The sequence below is a fragment of the Trichechus manatus genome, unplaced genomic scaffold (assembly GCF_000243295.1).
Source record: "Trichechus manatus latirostris isolate Lorelei unplaced genomic scaffold, TriManLat1.0 scaffold00002, whole genome shotgun sequence".
In the NCBI taxonomy this organism is placed as follows: Eukaryota; Metazoa; Chordata; class Mammalia; order Sirenia; family Trichechidae; genus Trichechus; species Trichechus manatus.
The window spans coordinates 43,262,369-43,286,514 of NW_004443938.1; the positions used below are offsets into that span (position 1 = coordinate 43,262,369).

The 24,146-nt window shown below is 38.0% G+C and overlaps 1 protein-coding gene across 1 annotated transcript in view; it reads left to right on the forward strand.

The window, feature by feature from the left end:
* EPB41L2 (erythrocyte membrane protein band 4.1 like 2) overlaps window positions 1-24,146 on the forward strand; it is a 261,978-nt gene that overhangs the window by 161,637 nt on the left and 76,195 nt on the right. The window contains exon 4 of the mRNA XM_023727906.1: window positions 8,162-8,266. Coding sequence (XP_023583674.1) covers window positions 8,162-8,266 — 105 coding nt within the window. The remainder of the gene's footprint in view (window positions 1-8,161; window positions 8,267-24,146) is intronic.

Below are 24,146 nucleotides of genomic sequence, written 5' to 3' on the forward strand. Positions count from 1 at the left end.
AGCATAGGCACGGAGGACTTTGCTCAGCTTCTCAGATTCCAGCCTGCCTTTCTTCAGCTGGGCCTACTGTGGATTTCTTTGCCTTTTTTTTTTTTTTTTTTTTTTTAATTTTTTTTTTTTTTTTTTAAATAAAGAAAGTTCCCCAAAGCTAGTCTTCCAACACTTGAATACTATAGATTTTAAACCCACCTAAATTGTCTTGTTTTGCTTCACTTCTTTGAATGTCTCTAATATATTTTGTGATCATTTTTTCTTTTAAACCTGGTACCTGGAAAGCAGACCAAAGTACTTTTTTTAAAAAAATTTTTGACACATTGTTTTATATTGCTAGTCAGTGGTGTCAGGGTTAGGGAGAAGCAGACAGAGGGAAAACTACATTGCTAAGCATTTTGGGATTAATATAGAAAGTAAGGTTTCTTTTTGAGGTGTACTTCACAAGTTTTATTAAGAGTTGTATGGTTTTAATTATTTAATTAACTTGATGCCACATTACCAGAATAGAAATTGATACAGTTTGTACTCTGTAAAGTTTCCGGTGTAAGAACAGATACAAAGCAAAGGCATGCTTCAGATAGCAAGAAGAAATAACAAACAGTGAAACTGATGTCTTAGTGAAGACTCTGAAAAACTCCACCGTCCCCTTCAGCATAAAGGTGGGGCATGGCCTGCTCTTTAGAGAAAGGGTCAGGTTAGCTTTTCTGCTATTGTCATTCTTCTAGTTCCCACAAAGTATCTGAAAATGCTCTAATTATTAAGGAAGAGTTTAAATACAATGTAGAATTGTTAAAATGTAGGTCTGTGGTTGTTCTTCCCCCAGATTCTAGTTGGCAGTATGTATTGGTTTAGTACCTTGAATGTCTAAGGGTGGGAAGTCCATGAGCTTGATCGAGGAGATTGCATAAGACTGCAAGCCAGAGGCCTGAATTCTAGACTCAACTCTGTGAGCTCTTTGGCTGGTATTATGGCAGCCACTCCATCCAACAGATATCTGTTGGCCTCCTGGTGAGCTAGTTACTCAGTAAGGTGCTGCTGTACCAGCCATAAATAACAATATAGTTCTTCGTAAAGAATTCAGTCTCCGAAAGTAATAAATACCAAAAGGAGTCAAATATAAATGCATAGATATAAAATAAATAAAGTTATTGAAGGAGAAAAGTGAAATATTGAGAGATTGGACAAGGCTTCACAGGGAAGGACAATTTGAAGATTTGTCTAGAAGTTAAGGTATGGTTTTGACAGTTGGATAAATAAAGGTAAAAAAGAAATTTAGGGTATGTGTTGGTAAACCAGTAGCCCACTCTATTTGAGGTAATACCCCCGAATTGCTATGACAATTAATGAACAAGCTACATGTACTGGTATATCAGGTATAAGTAGTAAAGCAAAATGTCTGTGTATTCTGCTTGGTTAACAAATGTATATTTGTACTCCTTTCATGCAATAGAATTCAAGCTGTTTATAGAAACAAAACAATGATAATAGGAGAAAATTACCTTCCTGGATAGAAGTAGAGGATATGCATGTTTATGGATATCACAAATAAGGAATTCAATTCCTTAAAAAAAAATCAGACTAAAAAGTTCGATCAGTTAAACTCCCTACAATCTTCAGTTTTCTCGTTTGTGAAATAAGGAGATTGGATTAAATAACTGGAAGTTCTTTAGTAGTATTTAAATTAGTTGTTTTTAGAGCTGCTCCGAACGCTCCTGTGATTTCTGCTGCCTTTAATAAATCTGTAAGATGCCAAGAATTTTATTAAGCACTTTATAGACACCTCATTTAATTCCGTTATTACTCTTCTAAGTTTGTTGGTCTTGTTAGTTGCTGTCAAGTTGATTCCCACTTGCGGTGACCTCGTGTGCAGAATAGAACTGCTCCATGGGGTTTTCAAGGCTGTGACCTTTCAGAAGCAGATTGCCAGGCCTGTCTTCTGAGGCACCTCTGGGTGAGTTTGAGCCACCAGTCTTTTTGTTAGTAGTCCAGTGCTTAACCACTTGTGTCACCCAGGGACCCTTTCTTTTAAACTAGGCATTTTTATTTTAAAGAGAGGGAACTGAGGCATAGAAACCTCTGTAATTTGCCTGAGGTTACACAGGTTACACTTTCAAATGGCAGGGGTAGAATTCAAACCCAGGTGTCTATAATTCCACTACAGTACCTTTCTCTCATGTTGTTGAGAATCAGTGATTCTCACTAAAGGTGCATACCAGAATCTGGGAAGGGAGAAGGAACAATTTCAACCTCCATGCCCTCTGCACATTTTTATGTATAGTGAAACCTATGAGAGCTGGAACTCGATGGGACTGCCTTGTTTTTGGAAGTCTCGCAAGTTTTCCACCTTTGACAGGGTGCAGTCTTATCACTTTTCTATTGCTTGTGTTAGTGGAAGATATTTGAGTTTTCTTACCTGACGTTTTTCCACCTTACAGTTTCCAGCTTTCGCAGGTTTTACTATACTACCATTATGAGTTGTGTTTTGGTTCCCCTCCCCCAAATGATGAGAATGACCATGGCAAAAGGCAAAAAAAGAAGTTGTGAGCCCTGGCTTGTATTGCTGTTAGAGCATACCCAGGCAAGTATAATTGCAAATTAGTACTGTTAAATGGAATAACTTGGAACATTTAATATGTATCATTTAAAATTTGCCTCCTGATAAGAAGAAATAATGCTACTTATTTTCTTTGCCTTCTTGAATTAACTTCCAAAAGCTGAAAGATTAGTTTTAGGTTTATTAGGACTAGCTTCCAGGTTTTCTGTTGTAATTTTCTTTCTTTGTTGCTTCCTATTATTCCTTAGCTCATGTGCTTTCCTCCTTGTCTTGATGGCTTTATTATTTATATCTATTATTTTTAATAACACATGTCAAAACCCTGAAATGTTAATGAATATAAATAATAAATTAATAGAATGAAATGATTGTAGATTAAGGGATTTTATTTGTCTTGATAGGGATCCATTGAGTTTCTTTAATTTGAGGGGTTGTTGCAGTTATCAGTTCAGGAAAACTTTTCAGCTATGATGTCTTTTAATATTGCCTCTCCCCTATTATCTTTCTGATGAAGTATATGTAGACCTCCTTGTTCTAGTCTACATGTCTGTAAAGCTCTTTCATATTTTCCATCTCTTTCTGTGTTGCATTCTGGGTAATTTCAGATTGTCCGGTTCACTGATTTTCTCTTCAGCTGTGTCAGATCCTGTCCATTTACATTATAATTTAGTTTATTATAGTTTATATAGGTGATATTCTATTTGATTATTTTCAAAATATGTTTTTGATAGTCTCTTTTTGTAGTGATATTTTTAATATTCTTTAAATCTGTAAACATATAAAACAATTATTTATACTTGGTAATTGCAATATCTGTAGTCTTTGAAGGTCTGATTCTGATACTGTTTTTGACTCTGAATAATGGTGGCTGGTTTCCTTGTGTGGTTTTTGATTTTTGATTATATTTGTTGAGGTAGCTATTATTCCCATTTTACAGATAAGGAGGTATTTGTTGGGATTTTATCCATGGAAATTATTTGCTTCTGCCAGACACCTGAGCATATCCAGTCCTGGACCAGTTTAAACTGAACTTCCTTTTGGCATTTTTGAATCAAACAGATAATGTTAACGCCAATCTACAAACTTGTTTGGGGGCCGGATTGTAGTCAGTCATTCTCTCAACCTCATTTCTTGAGGTGTGGTCCGTGGTGTGCTGTGGAATAAATTAATAAATATTGCACTAAATAAAGATAGGGGATTCTTTAGCCAAATAATTTTGGGAAACATCAGGTTGAATGATGGAAAAAAGGTTTATTCACTGCAGAATCTCATGGTACCTAACACGTAAATAGGAGTTTTGATGCGTAATAGTTGTATACAGTAAGCAGAATTTTTCCTACTATTGTACTCCACTTTGGGGAGATGTAGGTGTATATGTAGAGCATCTCATGGGACCAGTGGAACACACTTTGGTGAACACAGGTCTGCCTCTTGACACCCTGGGCTTCTGCTTACTGCCTCCTCAGTGTCTCGCCCTCAGGGTTTTCACAGTTCGACTCTATGACTTTGTGTGTGTGTGTGTAGGTGCGTACGTGTGAGTGTGCATACGTAGATATGTATATCCATCTTGTATTTAAGCTCCCTGAGGGAAGATGTGGTTGTTATCTGTTAACCTTTATTTCCAGAATGAGACATTGTCATTGGACAAACTCTCGTGTCAGGCTGTCTTAAAGATCATCAGTCAGTTTCCTTTACACCAGGTACCTAGTTATGACCAGAGTGGTAGATTTGCAAGGATTTTTTTTTTTTTTTAACTTTCTGATTATTTCTATCTCTACAATTGAATGTAAACTTCCTGAGAACATGTATGTCTTATGCATCATTGTTTACCCAGTATCTTAACAAAGGAACTGGCACATATAGGATACTGAATCACTATATGTTAACTCTTTAAGCTTGGCAAGTCTATGCAGTCATCTGAGAGTGGGATAGTGTAACTAGCAGTCAGATTGCATGGCCTGTCCATTATGGATGGGTTACTTTTTTCATCTTACTGCATCCTCCAGTATCTTTTGAATAGAAATTGACTCTGTCAGACAAAAAATATCCAAAGTGAAAATTCCTTTTGAATATGCTATTTTCATTGCCTCAGAAAATGATTTCTTCCTTTAAGGTTCAGTTCATATGCCACACTCTCAGTGAAGCTGTGATTCTTCTCAGACATGATTACTCATTCCATTCTTATTGTTCCCATAACACTTTTAACATATTTCATTCAGCATGTGTCTCACAGTATTGTTGAACTTTTTTCTTTCAAGCCAGACTTTGAGTTCATTGAAGGTGAAACTGGAATGAAAGCTTAAGTGATATGTGCGTGCAGTCAGGATCTCATCAGGCATGTAAAAGATCTATTTCCTGGAAAGAGAAGAAGAGAATAGTAGGGAAACAGTCAGAGCATCTAGAAGATATTTTGGTATTTGTTAGATGTGGGCTAGTGAAAGAGCAAAGTTGGGACCAGTGAGGAACCTTGTTTGGCACTTTGATATATACTAGCTCGTTGGATTTTGACCCTCACAGTGAGCTGTGAGGTAGCTGTTATTCCCATTTTACAGATAAGGAGATAAAGTGCTTTCCCTCCTGTCACACTTGTCTAGTAATAATAAAATGCTTGCAAAATGTTGAATGGTGAAGTGACTGGGTCTGACTCCAACCCCATGCTGATGCTCCTGTGTACTGCCTAGCATACCAATACCAAATGGTGATGGTAAACTTTGTGGATTTTTTTTTTTTCCTTCTTCTTCATCTTCTAGAGAATTCTCTCCATGAGAACATGTTTCTATTTCTGAGATGGAAACCAGTGAGAAAGTATGCTACATTAATAATGAGCTTTTCTTCTGTGGCCGTCAAAGGCTTTTACGTCTCTGTCATTTGATGGCAACAGGTTTGGCTTTTTTTTTTTTTTTAAAGTGGGTGTGAAGTGGTGACTCATTGTAGCTTTGGTTTGTATTTCCCTGATGACTAATGATGTTGAACATCTTTTCATGTGCATATTAGCCATTTGTGTATCTTCTGCGGAGAAATGTCTGTAGAGATCCTTTGCCCAATTTTTAATTGGGTTATTTGTCTTTTTATTCTTGAGTTGTATTGTTGTCAGTTCTTAGTGTTTTTCTGAGTAAGAGGATGTTCTCACCCTTATATTAGACTTAATTAATTGTGACTTAAATACCTTATTATAAATATATCTTAGGTGATGTCCAAGCAGATAGATGTGGCAGGACTTATAATAGCTGCTTTCTTGGTTATCTTGTATGGAAAGTTCCTAATTACAAGCTAGGTGCTAATGTTATAGCTATGGTCAGTCACTGTAAGCCTGGGTGGGTTAAATGTTAGCTCATTTAGAGTAAAATACTTGCTACATATAGTACTATGTCTGTATAAATTTACTATAATATTGTTTTTTCAGTTAATTCAACAAGTATTTATTGAGTACCTATTATGTCAGGCAGTCTTCTAATCACTGGGGCCTCAGGAGTGAAAAATGTTTTGAGATTAATATCAGAGAAAGCAAATTCTGTATTATTGATTACCTGAAAAATATTCTTTGCTATTGTTTGTAACCAAACCGCCTCACATCTATCATCGACTCCTATAAAGAAGAGAAGGTGGATTTTACTACATTCCTTAAATCTGTCATAATTTGAGTCACCTCATAATTTAAAATACCTCCAAGCTGCATGTTTTAATTATATAGATTAATTGCATGAAGATCAGATAATGAAATTTAGAACCTTTAACTTCAAAGGCTTAAACCAAAACTTCAACTAAGTGAAATTAGTTATTTTTCATGTCATAAAAGTTTCTAGATATAAGAATAAGAGCCAGTATTGATGAAGCACAGTGTGTGCCACATACTGTTCTAAGCCCTTGTTATGTGTTACAACTCGTTTAGCACTCACCACAACCCCTATATTAGGTTTTACTATTATTCTCATTTCACATATGTGCAAATAAGATGCAGAAGTTAAGTGACTTGCCCTAGATCACGTAGCTTGTAAATCACGGAAATGAGTTTAGAACCTAGGTATTTGGAATCCAGGAATACTCTTATCTATTGTTGTTTGTTAATGTCGAGTTGATTCCAACTCATGGTGACCCCATGTGTGGAGAGTGGAATTGCTCCATAGGGTTTTCAGAGCAGTGACTTTTTGGAAGCAGATCACCAGGGCTGTCTTCCAAGGTGCCTCTGGGTGGGTTTGAACTGTCAGCCTTTTGGCTGTAGTTGACCACTTAGCTGTTTGCGCCACCCAGGAACTCCTACTCTTACCTGCTACACTGTGTTTGTAATTACTTTAAATACATAGACATATAAACACACACTTATCTTAAGTGCTATTAGTAATGCTGGATACTAAATCATGACCTGGATCTGTAGTGATGTGTATCACACATTGTTTATTATGTTGAAGTAATGTGCGGCATTCTCCATCTTCCATCTGCTATTTGACATAATTTTACTTTCTCAGAAATGTTACTGTAAAGGGTTTAATACTCGTTAAGTCTTTCGGCCATTAATTTCTTAAACCCCTGCCATCACAAAGGGGAGGAAGATGAGGCTGGGAAGAGAAACAAGTACCTGAATCCAGTTTCTGTGAAAACTATCTTTTGAAATCTCTTATCAGAGTTGTACTTATTTTATATTGTATTCCATTTTTAGCATACATTATGTGGGGGACATTAATTTTCACACACTGGATGTGCTAACAAGTGTACATTTTGATAGTTTGAGGGCATTCATTTTGAGGATGAAAAAGTCTGATGGCTTGTTCTTTTTTCCCTTGTAGCCCAGTGGTTGCTTATATCAATGCACCCGGGGAAGGAGGCGTGTGTCTGACCTGACCTCACAGTTGGGTGTTCCCAGGGGTGTGCATCTTAATGGGAAATGAGCCACCACTTTGATTATGTTTTGCCATTGATTAGACAATAAGCTTTTCTTCTATAGCTGTCAGAAGCTTTTACATGTCTGTTGACAGCAGCTTCTTAAAAAAAAAATCTATTCCAGGCAAAAAAGTGTTAAATGGCTTAAAGGCAGTCGATTCATTGTCCCAGTCTATTACTTTATATTTTTTTAAATGTGTCCAAAGGAAAGGGCACCATATTATTCTTTAGAAGATTTTAAAGAGAAACATAACTTGCATTAAAAATAATATGTCTAGTCTACAAATATAGAACAAAATCAAACTTGCTGATAGAATGAATTGTGTTAGGATACATTTAATGATAGGGCTAAATAATTTTCCTGTAGAGTATTCCTTGTGGATATGTCATGAGCCACCTTGTAGAATTAAGGGGGGCAGTTTGTACATATTTTTATAGTTTTAAAATAAATAAATTCCTAAAATTCTGCTTATTTTAGTCCTTTTTGTGTTTACATACAGTAGCAATAAAGCAGAGGCCATCTCAGCGTACCTTCATTGTAGAATGTGTGTGTGTGTGTGGGGGGGGTGTTATAGTGAAAAAAAAAAATTAAATCCCTTGTGTATTGTTATAAACGAAAATTGGAAAACAAGCGTGTTAATTTACAGTAAATTATATATCTGGTATGATACTCTTTATTTACTATACTTATAGAATCTTTAGTACTTGAAAAGTAAAGATATTGTTTTTTCCTCCCAGAAACGTGCTAAGGGACAAGTATTATTTGACAAAGTATGTGAACATCTCAATCTCTTGGAGAAGGACTACTTTGGACTTTTGTTTCAGGAAAATCCTGAGCAGAAAGTAAGTGAACTTACTTGAAGTTTATTTATCTTATTACAAAAATATCATTATTTTTTTTCTTAAACAGTTCACCTCAGCATAATATTTAGCTTTAAACTAACTTATTTTATTTATTGTGACATACCTTAATGCTCATTATAAAAAATTGGAAAATATTGAAAACTTACGTGTAGAAAGAACCACCTTTAAATTTTTGACATTTTTTTCAGTGTGTGTATTATATCTTTTTCACGTAATATATTGTGAGCAGACAATATATAATGTCTTATTCTTCATAGTATTTAAGAATGAAAGAACTGATTTAAACATTTGTATGTAGAATTTGTGTTTCTCTTAAATTCCTTCATGGAGTCAGTTTGCTTAATGAATTTGTAAAAAACAAAAGTACCTTAAAAATACATACATTAAAGTAAGAGGTTTTTCAAGCATGGGAAAATTGTTGTTCTGGCATAGAGTGAAATCATTTTTTAAAAATGGTCTTATTTCAGTCATATCCTATTCTTGGCTTTTAGTAACAAGCATAGAGGGAGACTAGTTAAATCAGCTCATATTGTGGCAATCAACTGTGTACTAGGAATCAAGCCTGCCTGAAAACAGAGCAGGAGGTACATTGAAAGAAACGCAACAGTGCCCATGTATACCTGCCTAGAGATTCAGGAGGGAGTGTTTATTTTGCTGAATAGACTGTGATGACTATGTGGAGTGAAAGTGCTCCTTGTCCTGTTGTTGGACTATTGGGGCAGAAGAGGGGATATGGAGCCCAGCCAGACTGAGGTGGTAGATTTGGCCAGCCAATGATTCCATGGAGATCTGCCTGACCTCACGAGGATGTTGAGGTTGTTTCTGCTCCAGGAGTTTTATAGAACATTAAGCAGAAGCAGTAGTGGATGCTCTGATGCTTAATGATAGTTCCAGAGAACTCTGGGGGCTTCTCAGTTTCATAGTAGTAAATTTAAAGAGAGAAATATTAATCAGCTCTGGCAAAACCAGACTTAACCTGTAGGCTTCTTCACTGTTAGGAAAAGGGCTTTTCCTGTTTACTTCTACTTCGCTCTCTGAATCTTATGACTTATTTGGGGAGAGAGATTGAATATAGAAGTGCTGAATAAGGATTTGACTTAGGGTTGCTTCTAAAAAGAAGTCCTTTTAGTTGGTTAGGTTGTAGTAGTGGACAGACTTACTATGACCATTCTATTTGAGGATGCCCATAACACTTGATCATAATAAAAGGGCTCACTGTCCAATATCTAACATTTCTCATCCAATATCTCACAGTTAATGGAACAGAACAGTCAGCAGAGGAAAATAAACTGTGAATTTTGTTTGCATACATTTGATCATTGTTTGTGTTTATATGTCCCAGTAATGAAATACAGGGTACTGATGGTGATAATTACATATAAATTACATTTTCTCAACTAGCTTAGTTTTAAATCCCTGATATCTAATTTGTGGTTTAGTTCCCCATTTACACTAAAGACAATTAAATTGCATGCTTGCATGCTGAGTAGTATGGGAGTATTTTTATTAGAACCCTTTTTAGAATACTCTTCAGATGTAATAACATATTAAACATTTCACTAAGTAAACTAGATACTCCTTTTAGACTATAAACTGTTAGAATAGTCTTGATGGTGTTTCTAACCATGTGCTCTTCTATTGGCTCTAAAAGCTACAAAAGAGAAAGTGATAAGAATTTGGCTATTGTTATCAACTTATTTGAGATTACATATTGGTAGGTTCATAAGAGCATTTAATCTTTGTAAAATAGGGAAACAGTCCAGAATGTGGTAAAACATGTAGTATAAATATTAGTAAAAATAGGAAATGCTACAATTAAGAAACTTAGTATTTCAGGAACACTGGTTTTGCATAAGGAAGAGTGGTATTTAGATAGTACTCAAAACCAAACCTCTTGCCATCTGGTCAATTCCGACTCATAGCAACCATATAGGACAGGGTAAAACTGCCCTATAGGGCTTCCAAGGAGTGACTGGTGGATTCAAATCGCTAACCTTTTGGTTAAGCCGAGCTCTTAACCACTGCATTAATATTCATTAATTTTTATTTTGATAACTCTCAATATATGTCTAATCCAGGGCTTAGAACTGGTTCGAAGTGGTTCAGTCATGGCTGATGAAGTGAAACTGGAACAGACCCAAAATTTTACAGTTTAGGTGAACTGGAACAATAACCAGAACAGGAAAAATACAAATCAAAGCCCTGGAATGGGAGACTTGGAAGAGGCATAGTGAGCCCTTCCAGGAGCTTGATGTGTGAGTTTGGATTATTGGCAGGACTATGGAGAGTGACACACACTCAGGGCAGTGAGATTGGCCGCCATCTTTGAGCAGGGCACTGCTGTTTCTGACTCTGCTCAAAATCTGATGAGCAAGAGATTTAGTTGCTATGCAACATGTGCGATGCCCTTGTTTTCTGAGAGGGAGATTAGGTTTCTACAGGGCTTCAACTCGTAATTTGCCCTGTTCAGGTTATTGTTCCAGTTCACCCAAATTTTAAAACTTTGGGTCTGTTCTGGTGTTGCTTCCTTGACCATGACTGAACTGGGAAGAACCTTTTGGAAGCACTGGTCTAATCTGTATCTTTCACATGAATCACAGACATATACACAACTGCCTAGTAGACTCTATGCTTAATTGTCTAAAAGCAAACTCATCATCGTTCCCTCAAACTTCTACCTATCCCCTAAAGAGCGGTTCTAGATTGCTACTGCTTTCTTTACCTCCTTCCAGTGCTTATCAGTCAACCAACTTTCTTTTCTATCTGCTTAACATCCTCCTGCATTCTCTTTTTCCACAGCTTTTGCTTTGGTTTAGGCCTTTGTTATGTCTTCTTTGACTCTTTTGTTAGCCAGTACCAGGCCCCAGCCTCTGTGATCTATTTTCTGCACTGCTGCTTGATTGAGCTCTTAATCTGATCTTGCCACTCCCTGGCTTAAAACCATTTAATAGATACAATCTAAACGCCTTAGTATGGTTTACAAGGCTCTTGGTCACGTGACCTTTTTCTACCTCTTTAGCTTTATTTCTCACTAGCCTTCACACGTACCCATTGCAATCAAGTCAATTCCAACTCGTAGCGACCTTATAGGACAGAGTAGAACTGCCCCATAGGGTTTGCAAGGAGCCACTGGTGGATTCGAACTGCCAACCTTTTGGTTAGCATCTGAGCTCTTAACCACTGTGCCACCAGGGCTCCTGCCTTCACTCATAGTCCATATTTAATCAATATCAAACCTCTCTGTCTCACAATGAGCCCTGATGGCCCACATTGTAATCTCCTTCCACACACAGTACTATTTCTTAAACTTGGAATATGCTTCCCATTTCTTTTCTGTATGAATGCCCACCTTTCCTAAGTATTCTACGTTGTGAGGTTTTTCTTGACTGCCTCTCACCACCTCTCTCCTTCTGCCCCCGATTCAAGGGGAATTCACAGCTCCCTCTGTCTGTCATGTAGACATTTAGTGCAAACCTTATTCGTGTGTCAGTCTTTCTCTCCATGACTCTTGTGAACTCCTTGCAGGTAGAGGCCATGCCTTGTTTATCTTTGTAGCCTCATGGTATCTAGACATTAACAAACATTTATTAAATACTACCTGTGTGCAAACTAGGGATTACTAACTGCTGAGGGTCTAGTAGGAAACAATTAAGACAGAGACCCTTCCTTCACAGATGTTTCTACTTTATGTTCTAGCTGAGGAGACAGAGAAGAAAAAACTAATTACATTGTTATTAAATTTTGATTACTGCTGTCTAGGAAAAATTCAAGGTACTAACAGGAAAAGCTCTTCTTAGGAGGAAATGATGCTTAAGCAGAGACCTAAAGTGTGAGTAGGCTTTGGCTGGGTGAAGCAAATGCTGCAGATAAGGAAGTGCATACATGGGGCTCTGAGGCAGGAACAGCTCCTGCTTGAATATTGGAAAGAAGTCTTTGGAAAGAAGTCTGGTGGGCTTGGTGGGGGGAGGATGAGATTAGGTTTGTGGGGAATGGGGTTATTGACAGGGGTTAGGTCTTGCAGGGCCATCTAGATTATATGTTAAGGTCTGGGAGATTTCCTTTTTCCTCAGAAAAAAGGTAACGCATTGATGGGCTGAAGCGGGAATGTTGACATGACCCGTTTTGTCTAAAGCACAAAGGTGGCCTCAAATAAGGTTGTGGAAGTAGAGACGTGAACGATTTAAGAAAGATTTAGGAAGGAGGTAGAATCGATCTAATGATTAACTGGGTATGAGAATGACAGACAACCAAGAATGAGGCCTGGGTTTCTGGATGGATAAAGGTGCCATTCCGTGAGAAGGGAAGTAGGATTGGATTGAGGGGAGCAGGGGATATCATGAGTGCAGTTTCAGACACGTTGAGTTTTAGGTCAAATAACAACTTCTAGAAAGAGCAAGTAAATAAATGAATTTGATTTTGTATGTGCCTTACTTAAAGAATGGCAGCTGGCATGGAACACAATACTCCAGATATAAGCTATCTTAACATTACAGAGTGCAGTGAGATGGTTTTATTTCCTGACAGGAATATCATATTTATATTGAGACTTGAGTCAGACATATGTATTTATAACTTATCCCTTTTTAAAAAGAATCTGAGGTGAGTTTTACTATAAAAATATTCCAAATAAAATTAAAATGACTGTCAGTAGCTTGGAGTCCTTGTGGCACAGTGATTAAGAGCTCAGCTGCTAACCAAAAGTTCAGTTAGAATCCACCAGTCGCTCCTTGGAAACCCTATGGGGCAGTCTACTCTGTCCTTTTGGGTCACAATGAGTCAGAACTGACCTCATTGGGCTTTTCGGGTTATTAATAGCTAATCATTTTGAGGTGCTTACTGTGTACTAGGCACTGTTCTAAGCACTTTATATGTATTATTTCATATATTCCTGAGGACAACCCTAAAAAGTAGGTATTATTATCAACCATATTTTATAGATGGAGAAACTGAGGCATGGAGAAGTTTAGTAATTCACCCAAGGTGACCTAGGCAACAAATGCTGGAGTAGGATTCAAGTCCAGGCAAAATAGAAAGAAAAATACATTTTAGGGAAAAATGCAATAGTTTTGAACTTTCTGATAATCAAGATAAAAAGAGACATACTATTTCATAGCTATCATAACTGGAAGTGTAGAAGCATATCATCATGATTTATAGGAATTTTTCATGTTACCATATTCTGAAAGCCATCTTCTACATGAGGTGTTAGGATGTTGTAGGCTGTGTCCCTAGTATCCGTTTTACAGTTGATGTTTTTATAATGGCATCACTAACTTTAAGGGCTTACATAAGTTATTGATGGTGGCTCTCTGAGGGTCTGTGCTAGTGCTTCTCAAAAAGGACTTTTTCCTTCGTGATAGAATCACCTTGGGGATAGTTTTACAACTAGAAATTCTATTTATCTCTCTCCTCTTCCGTTGTCCTCAAATACACGTGTACATACACATACAGATAACACAGATATGTGTGATCACTGGGCATGCCATGATTTCTCCCTTCCCAGTTAAAAAAACAGTGCCATGATGAGTTATTGTTATCAGGAGGGATATATCATACTCCTCAGCTACTGCCAGTAATCTCACTCAATCTAGAGTTTAACATACCCTGTCCTAAATACCAGCTGGACACTTACTAGGGGCAGGATCGGAGGCACTCTGAAGTATTACTGTCTAACAAAAAGGACTATGGTGTGAATATTTGATATTGTTATGTAAAGGCAGATTCATGAATTCTGGAAATGGTATGAGCAGTTTAGCGTTTATATTCTGTTATAGAAGTGGAGAATGTGAGCAATATTCTGAGTGTGGGCAGGGAAGGAACATTCTGCCTGGAAGAAAGGTAATGGCTCCAGCATGAATTATCATGATGTGCATGAAGAATTTTAAGTTTGATAGAGCTGAATATGTGGCAGCTTTCAGAATCTGTGTAGGAGGGATTTATGAGCAGTAGTCCCTCACTGTTTTAACAGTACATTTTTTAAATTTAGATCACGGGTTAATTTGGAGTGACTTTGTGGGCTGTGCTGATGGAGATTATGGCAAAGCAGCTGGAATGATAGGCAAAGATCATTTTTTGGAATGCCTTAGAATACTAAATAATCTAGATTTTTATCCTGATGTGTGAAGGATTTTAAATAGGAAGTGATGTGGTTAGATTTACATTTCAGAAAGAGTAATCATTGGTGTGGAGAGAGATTATAGAAGGCTGAGACCAGAGGCAGGAAGTTCAGGAAGACTGTTGAAGTAGTCTAGTCTGGAGCTGATGAGAACTAGGGCAGTGGCATTAAGGGTAAAGAGGAAAGACAGAGATACTGAGTAGGTAATGTCTGCAGAATTTTGTGACTCAGGTATGAGGGTGAAGAGGGGTTGAGGATTAGTCCAAAGTTTCAGGCTTGGGTAGCTGGGGAGCTTGTTGGAAACTTTTACACAGGCGTTGAAGGAGGAGCAGAAGTTTGGGGAGATTAGGGGCAGAGATTGATTTTAATTTTAATTTCGTTAGATTGGAGATGCTTGTATGCTCTTGGCTAGATGATGTTAGAAATGATGGGGGAGGTACGTGAGAGCAGAAGAAAGTTAATTGTAAAGAATTTGAGAGTGAGTATATAAATCATATAAACTGACTGGAAGAGATCCATATTTATGCCTATTCCAAAGAAAAGTGATCCAACTGAATGTGGAAATTATCGAACAATATCATTAATAATCACACACAAATAAAATTTTGCTGAAGATCATTCAAAAGTGACTTCAGCAGTACATCGACAGGGAACTGCCAGAAATTCAAGCCAGATTCAGAAGAGAATATGGAACAAGGGATATCATTGCTGATGTCAGGTGGATCCTGGCTGGAAGCAGAGAATACCAGAAAGATATTCACCTGTGTTTTATTGACTATGCAAAGGCATTTGATTGTGTGGATCATAAAAAATTATGGTTAACATTGTGAACAATGGGAATTCCATAACACTTAATCATGCTCATGAGGAACCCGTACATAGATCAAGAGGCAGTCATTCAAACAGAACAAGGAGATTCTACGTAGTTTAAAATGAAGAAAGGTGTGCGTCTGGGTCGTATCCTATCACCATACTTATTCAATCTGTGTGCTGAGCAAATAATCCGAGAAGCTGAACTATATGAAGAAGAATGCAACGTTAGGATTGGAGGAAGACTCATTAACAGCCTGCAATATGCAGACGACACAACCTTGCTTGCGGAAAGTGAAGAGGACTTGGAGCACTTACTGATGAAGATCAAAGACCACAGCCTTCAGTATGGATTACACCTCAACATAAAACAAAAATCCTCACAAATGGACCAGTAAGCAATATCATGATAAATGGAGAAAGACTGAAGTTGTCCAGGATTTCATTTTACTTGGATCCACAGTCAACCCCATGGAAGCAGCAGTCAAGAAATCAAACATCGCATTGCATTGAGCAAATCTGCTGCAAAAGATCTCTTTAAAGTGTTAAAAGGCAAAGATGTCTCCTTGAAGACTAAGGTGTGCCTGACCCAAGCCATGGTGTTTTCAGTTGCCTCACTTGCATGTGAAAGCTGAACAATGAATAAGGAAGACTGAAGAAGAATTGATTCATTTGAATTATGGTGTTGGTGAAGAATATTGAATATACCATGGGCTGCCAAAAGAATGAACGTATCTATCTTGGAAGAAGTACAGCCAGAATGCTCCTTAGAAGCAAGGATGGCGAGACTATGTCTCACATACTTTGCACATATTATCAGGAGAGATCAGTCCCTGGAGAAGGACATCATGCTTGGTAAAGAAGAAGGTCAGCAAAAAAGAGGAAGACTGTCAACGAGATGGATTGGCACAGTGGCTGCAACAGTGGACACAAGCATGACAACGATTGTGAGGATGGCACAGGACCGGCAGTGTTTCGTTCTGTTGTACATAGGGTCAATATGAGTCAGAGTCGGCTCGTCAACACCTAACAACAACATATAAATTGTTATTTAAAGAAATGTAGCTATGAGGAGAAGGACAGATGGGAGGGTAATAGCTAGAGGGTATAGACTGGAGCTGTCCAATAGGACCTTTTGCAATGATGAAAATGTTCCAAGCCTGCACTGTTTAGTAAGATAGCCACTAGCCACGTGTAGCTGTTGATCACTTGAAATGTAGCTAGTGTGACTGAGGAAGTGAATTTAACTTTTATTTAATTGTAACTACTTTAAATTTAAATAGCCTCATGTAACTGGTGGCTATCATATTGGACAATGCAGAGAGTTTACTAAAGGCTTTGCGGCCAACTGATTGTTTAGATGGGAATAATTTTGACTGTCTATGGGGAAGCCCTAAGAGAGGATGAGGTTGAAGAGAGAGGAGAGTGATAATAATGGAAGGTTCTGGAGTCATGAAGAGGATATGTCTTGAATAAAGAGTGCAGCCTCATCCCCTGAGTCTTCAAGAAGCAAAACAAGGAGTGGTACAGTTGTAAACACATCTGAATTGAGCAAAGTTCAGCCTAAAATCTCTGAAATAGAGGGCACAATTATTTGCTAAGTCTAGGGTAGCAGTGGGGACCAAGAGAGGCAGCCAACCAAGGACAATATGTGAATAGCTATTGACATTCAGCTGAGACTGGGGATCATAAAATTGTGATGACAACAGAATGTATGTGTTTTTCTCTAATTGCCATCAGCAGTCTGGAGGTATTAATTGAAAAAGGGAGTATTAGAGAGGTCCCAGTTAGATATGTTCATGGTGGTTATGGTGAGAGGACAAAGGATTCAGAAAATTGGGGGTGCTCATGAGATGGTCATGAAAGTAATTACTCACAGAGTTATGGGAAGGAAAATAATTGAAGCTGAAATTGATAGTCTGAAAGAAAATGGCTGTGGCCAAGGGATGTAAATTCAAAGAAGTTGAATAGCATTGTACAGTTGGGAATAAATGGGTAGAAAATTTAGGAGAGGAAATGATTGGACCTGAGAATGGGATGATGAAGTCTAATGAGGTGGAGAACTCTGTGTGATGACAAGACCCAGGGCTTGGCCATGGAAGGGGATGGCTGAAGTCAAGCAGATGTTAAGGTCATTAAGGCAGAAAATATTAAGATAAGGATAGGCTTGGATGAGTTTTCCACAGGATTCTCAATGACAAAACATAATAATGCTAAATAAGGAACTCTAATTCCTTATTTTACTTTGTAGTTTCCTTTATGAAATGTAAGCTGAAAATGCCCACAAAATTAGGCACACACTTTGTATCTAGGCTTTAACTCTAGAATTTTGGCGAAAAAAAAGTGCGGTGTCCTTTCTGAGACATTTGCTTTTCAGAAAAGAAATACTCAAATGTGATTAGCAGTATATTTAATCATTCATATATACCAATTTGCTTTCATAACTTTTGTATTGTATAAATTTTTATTCCTTCCTACTTATGTAGATAAAATCCAGTCCTCAAGACATCTGGACAAAAGAACTCTTAGAACTTTGAATATAGATTTGTATGGTGTCCTATTATTTTTTCCAGAGAAAACTAATATTATTCTCCTAATTCAGCTTAATTAGTCCTGCTTTGTTTGAAACCCATGTAATTTCAATAATAGGATAGTATAGGATACAGGAATGTAAGCTGCTTTCTTTTTCATTCTGAGTATTATCTATAGTTATAGAAATTACAGTCACTTATTATTTCAATATATTATAAAGTGAAGGTAAAGCAAAGCTACAGTTATTTGCATGAAAATTTTCCATGGAGAGAAAATGTAAACTTTCTTTTGATGGTAGTATAGTACTGTGTCTCTCATGGTTGAGACACTGAGTTGGAAGCTTTTCAATTAACTTTCAGTATGAAAATCTGTCATTGTTAGTGTTAGAACTTTTTAATGTCTCTGAAAACTCTTGTGTAAACTTTACTATGGAAAATGTCGTTAAAAATATGTGGAATCAAGCAACATGTTACTCTTTTATATATATGGAATTCCAAGTCCATATAGTTCTTGTGTTCATATCTTCATGAAACCATCGTTAAGAGTTTTGGACTCTCTTTAAAGGGAAAAATATTGTCTTGAATTTTTGATGTTAATAGGGTTTGGCATTGGCCCAGGGATTATAATGTTATTTTGCTGCAAGCCATATTGAAAAGAGGAGACTGTTAAAAGTGTAGTTGATATCCACAGCTAACTTTGTGAAAATTAAAGTGGTTGTCTTGATGGCCAGACCATTTTCCCCAGAAACTAGACCTAAAGTCTCAAATATTAAACTGTTAGTCATATATAAACTATTCCTTACAAAATTCTATATTTGGTCCAGTTAAACCTTATAATACTATGAATTTAGTTAAATGAGGACTTGAATGACGTTCTCCCAGATATAGTGAGTGAATGTTTCATTATAACATAGAATGCCTGTTAACTTTTCTCCTAACACCAGCATTATGGGATGGTAGAGTTCTATTAGATCTCAGTTCTGTTAGACCTAATTTAGGCAAATTTTATTAAAGGGATCTATTTCAGTGCTATGAATTCCTAAGGGAAAATGCTGATTTTAGACAGAACTACTTTTAACATTTGGTATCTCATCCTAGGTTGAGTTGAATTTGTTAATTTCTCCCACTTGACTGAATTGGCAAGCACCAAAAATGAGTGAGGAATGCATGGCTAGGCATTTTGAAAAACTCCTAACGCTGGGATCTTAGGGTCCAGCCCTATAGGGAATTAGACATTACAAAATTTTTTTGGGGGGTGGGGGAAGGAACTAGAAGATGAATTTTGTGAATGTGTCTTGAGTTGTTATCTAGGTAATGTGCTCAGGGCCCTGCAGTAGACAGCCACACACTCAGAATGTTAATAGGATACTGCTGGTTGATGACTGTAGTTGCTTAGGTGAGTCATTAGCAAGTGGACTAAATAGACGTGGGTCTTGGCATTCTTTGGTACAGTTGCTGCATGTGATGGAGAGGAGTTCAAAGAAAGATACTGGTGCTTGTCAACCTTAATACTTAGATACGGGATTGTGGAAGTAGTGCCTTGCTAGGACTTTCTATAGGAAGCTGTCAACAGTTAGTATGTTCACCTAGTGAAGGCTAGGCATCTCCCTGACAAGCCAATTTAAAGGGCTTGAAAAATGTCTCCCTACATTTGACTTAGGGAGTCCTGTTGGCACAGTGGTTAAAATGCTTGGGTGCTAACCGAAAGGTCAACTGTTTGAAACTGCCAGCTGCTCCGTGGGAGAAAGATTTGGCAGTCTGCTTCTGTAAAGATGGACAGCCTTGGACTCTCTATGGGGCAGTTCTGCTCTGTCCTATGGGATTGCTATGAGTCGAATCAACTCCACCATAGTGGGTTTGGTTTCTGGGTTTTACATTTGACTTTCACAAAAAAACAGGAATTTTGACATAGAAAGTGATTGAGGGCTATGCTACTCAAAGAGTAGTCCAAGGACCCAACATCATTGCCACTACCTAGAAGCTTGTTAGAAAATGAAGCATTTGAGGCCCTCACCATAGACTTGCTGAATTTGATCAGTTTTGACTAGTTCTTTAGGTGATTCATATACGCCTTTGAAGTTTACGAAGCATTGATCTAAAGGGTAAGATTTTGTTTTTTTGAAGTGGCAGAGAGAATTATAGGAGCTTGTGATGTCATGAAGTCAAGAAGTTTATTTTTATTAATTTGTTAAAGAAGAATTCTTTGTTTAGTGTTTATTTGTAATTGATAGTGCCGATAATATGTTTTCTTTTTAATAGACTATTTTTAGAGCAATTTTAGATTTATAGAAAAATTGTGCAGAAAGTACAGTTCCCTTATACCCCCTCCCCTTCACATCATTTGTCCTGTTGACATCTTGCATTGTATTTCTTTTAAAAGTCATACTAAGTAATTTTTTAAGTTTTGTTTTTTTAACTTATGAATTTATCGCCTTAGACAGTAAAATTGTATCCTGCCACGATCTAAGTACTTATTAACGTTAATTAATCAAATAAAAATAAATCTAATAAAAATAATCTGTGGCCATTGAAGATATCAGTCAAGCAACAAGCAGATGCTAAACAGTAGGTATTGTCTTAGTACTTACTGGTTGCCTAACACTGTCAAGCACTGTTGTTAGTTGCTCTTGAGTTGGCTTCCACTCATGGTGACCTTATGTATAACAGAAGGAAACATTGCCCAGTCCTGTGCCATCTTCATGATAATATTTGAGTCCATTGTTGTGGCTGTTGTGTCAGTCCATCTCATGGAGGGTTTTCTTCATTTTTGCTGACCCTGTACTAAACATGATATCCTTTTCTAACAATTGGTCTTTCCTGATGATGTGTCCATAGTAAGTGATACAGAGTCTTGCCATCCTTGCTTCTAAGGAGCATTCTGGTTGTTATACTTCTAAGGCTGATTTGTTTTCCAGGCAGTCCATGGTATATTCAATATTCTTCACCAACACCACAGTTTGAGTGCATCAGCTCTTCTTCAATTCAGGTTTTTCATTGTCCAACTTTTGCACGCATGTGAGGCAATTGAAAAGACCATGGCTTGCGTCAGGCACACCTCAGTCATCAAAATGACATCTTGGCTTTTTAAGATTTTAAAGAGGTCTTTTGCAGCAGATTTGCCCAATGACTGTTGTTTGAGTTTTTGACTGCTGCTTCTATGCATGGTGATTGTTGATCTAAGTAAAATAAAAATCGTTTACAACTTCAATTTTTTCTCCATTTATCATGATGTTGTTTATCAATCCACCAATCATTGTGGAGGAGGTGAATGGCTGGGATATATGGTTATTCTTTGGGGGTAGCAGAAGATGATATGGCTTCCACCGCCCTCCTCTTAGTACAGAGAGGAGGTCTTTGATAGTCCTTTGTAGCAGGCATCTATACGAATTGTCACACTTGTGAAACTGGAGATTCAGAAGCATCTGTCTAGGCCTCTATGACCAACAGTTTCCCCTCCACATTCTTCTTTCTCTGTGTTAATGTTCTGAAGGATTTTTTCCCTTTCTCTTCAGTTTGAGACCATTTGTCTCTGATTCAGCTTTTCTTGCTGTGATTGTTATGTTCTTGGATCAAACTGCCACAGTTCTGACCCTCCTCTGACAGTCTGGTGAATTCTGTGGGCTGTTTCTCAGAACAGTGAGGGCTAGAGGCTGAATGATGTGCTTTTCTCATTCTTGTATACTCATTATTGCTGGTCATTTGTGAGCCAGCTGTTGTGTGGGGCAGCAGCTGCAGGGTGGGGAAGCTGAATGCCAGGCTCTTTTCTGAGGGGAGAATTTGAGCAGCTCCCTAACATAGCACTCAAGGTACTATTAGCAGCTCCCACTGCTTCTTCACATCAGTAGCCCATGCAGCTGGGACGCTAGTGATATAAAACTAGACTAAGCTCTGGCAGTTCTTTATGGCTTGAATATAATCAGTGTTTGAACAGAGCCATGCACACCTTGGATCCTAGCTGCCTTGAGTGCAGACCATGAGCATGCAGTGAAATCCACAGGGGTTCATGTAGCTCTACTGTCAAAGCATCCTGTTGTTAGTAATTACTTTTTTAATAGTGTAAGTTAATGTTCTGTTGTATCATCTCAATATATTTTTAAGACAGTAGGTCAATGTTTTCTGCATAACAAGCATTTTAACTATTTGCTGTATATGTCTAAGTAAAATTCTGTTTAAGCTCACATTTTTGGGATACTTGTTAGATTAAGTAAAATTTATTTATGTTGAAGTCAGTTCTTTGAATCAGTTTACTGTATCTCAAAAAATGAACTTGTCCTTGTCCTATATTAGTGACGATAAAGTACAGTGAACTTTAATAATGGCTGGAGGATAAAACCAAAACCCACACCCATTGCCGTCGAGTCAGTTCCGACTCATACCGACCCTAGAGGGCAGTAGAACTGCCCCATGGGGTTTCCAAGGAGTAGCTGGTAGATTCAAACTGCAGACCTTTTGATTAACAGCTCAGCTCTTAACCACTTCACCACTAGGGCTTAAGGATAGGTTGGGAGAAGTGTGTGTGTGTGTGCGTGCGTGCGTGCGTGTGTATGTGTGTATATGTATACATATATATAACCCATCCGTTGCCCTCGAGTCAATTCCGACTCATAACGACTCTATAGGACAGAGTAGAACTGCCCCACAGAGTTTCCAAGGAGTGCCTGGTGGATTCAAACTGCAGAACTTTTGGTTAGTGGCCGTAGCTCTTAACCACTACGCCACCAGGGTTTCCACATATGTATAGTACGTATAGTTGTTTTTTTTTTTTTTTTTTTTTTTTTTGGCGGGGGAGGCATGGGTCTTTTCCCTATAGCTTTGTAAGACAAATATTTAATATCCTTATGTGATTTGAATCTAGTGGTTCCAATGTGGTATTTTTTGCTTTAAGATATTATAATGGTTTCCGGGGGTGGGGGGCAAAAATTATGGTAGCTTTTTCAGAGGACAAAAATAAGGGCAAAAGTAAAAGGGAGACTTCATGATTATGTCTGATGTCCAAGTTGGAATGAGGTTAAAAAAGAAAAAATGCTCAATTAAGGCTAGGAAGGAAAATGGCAGCTCCAATCTCATAGTCCCCTTCTATAGCAGGGAAAAAGAAGGCTTGAGGAGGAGGAGTTGCCTTCACTAGCTGGGATAATTGTATCTGATTGGCAGTATGTATATTTTTAGCCAATAGTTTCCAGTTTACATTTTATCCTTGATTAGTACAAGTCACTTAGTGCCCTCGACTGAGCTTATTTCAGTGTCCATGCTGCCTGGTAAACTAGCAGATGCTCATAAGTAGTGTACAAATATTGGTGCATGTTCAGAGATGGAGGTTCAGGGACTGTTGCTTGTAATTCTACTACAGAATAAAGTCTATATGTAGACATGTTATGTCTCATAATTTGGGTAAAATGTTTGATTTCAGATCCATGAGAGTGAGGCCCAGGAGACCAACCATAAAAGTATTTGAATATTTTATTTATAAAACACAGCACACACACATTTATTTATGTTTTTCCTGTACAAAAATTTATACATACATTGTTATGTGACTAATTACTCTCCCCGTACTGTGACAGCACACTTCTCCCTTCCACCCCTGATTCCCCATGTCCACTCAACCAGCTCCTAACCCTTTCTGCCCTCCCATCTCACCTCCGGACAGAAGCCACCAGTTTAGTCTCTTGTATCTACTTGAGCTAAGAGGCACACTCCTCTCAGGTATCACTGCATGTCCCACAGTCCAGTCCAATCCCTGTCTGAAGAGTTGGCCTTGGAAATTGTTTCAGTTCTGGACTGATAGAGAGTCCAGGGGCCATGCTTTCCGGGGATCCTCCAGTCTCAGTCAGACCATTAAGTCTAGTCTCCTTACTAGAATTTGAGTTCTGCACCCTACCTTTCTCCTGCTCCATCAGGGACTCTGTTGTGTTCCCTGTCAGGGCGGTCACTGGTGGTAGCCGGGCACCATCTCGTTCTTCTGGTCTCCGGCTGATGAAGTCTCTGGTTTATGCGGCCTTTTCTGTTTCTTGGGCTAATAACTTTCCTTGTGTCTTTGGTGTTCTTCATTCTCCTTTACTCCAGGTGGTTAGCACCAATTGATGCATCTTAGATGGCCTCTTGCAAGCTTTTAAGACCCCAGACGCCACTCACCAAAGTAGGATGCAGACCATTTTCTTAATAAGCTTTGTTATGCCAGTTGACCTAGATATATCCCCTGAAAGCATGGTCCCCAGACCTCTACCCCTGCTACTCTGTCACTCAAAATGTTTGATTGTATTCAGGAAACTTCTTAGCTTGGTTTAGTCCAGTTGTGCTGACTTCCCTTGTAGTGTGTGCTGTCCTTCCCTTCACCTAAGATAATTCTTATCTATTATCTAGTTAGTAAATAACCCTCCCCCTCCCTCCCCACCCTCATAACCAT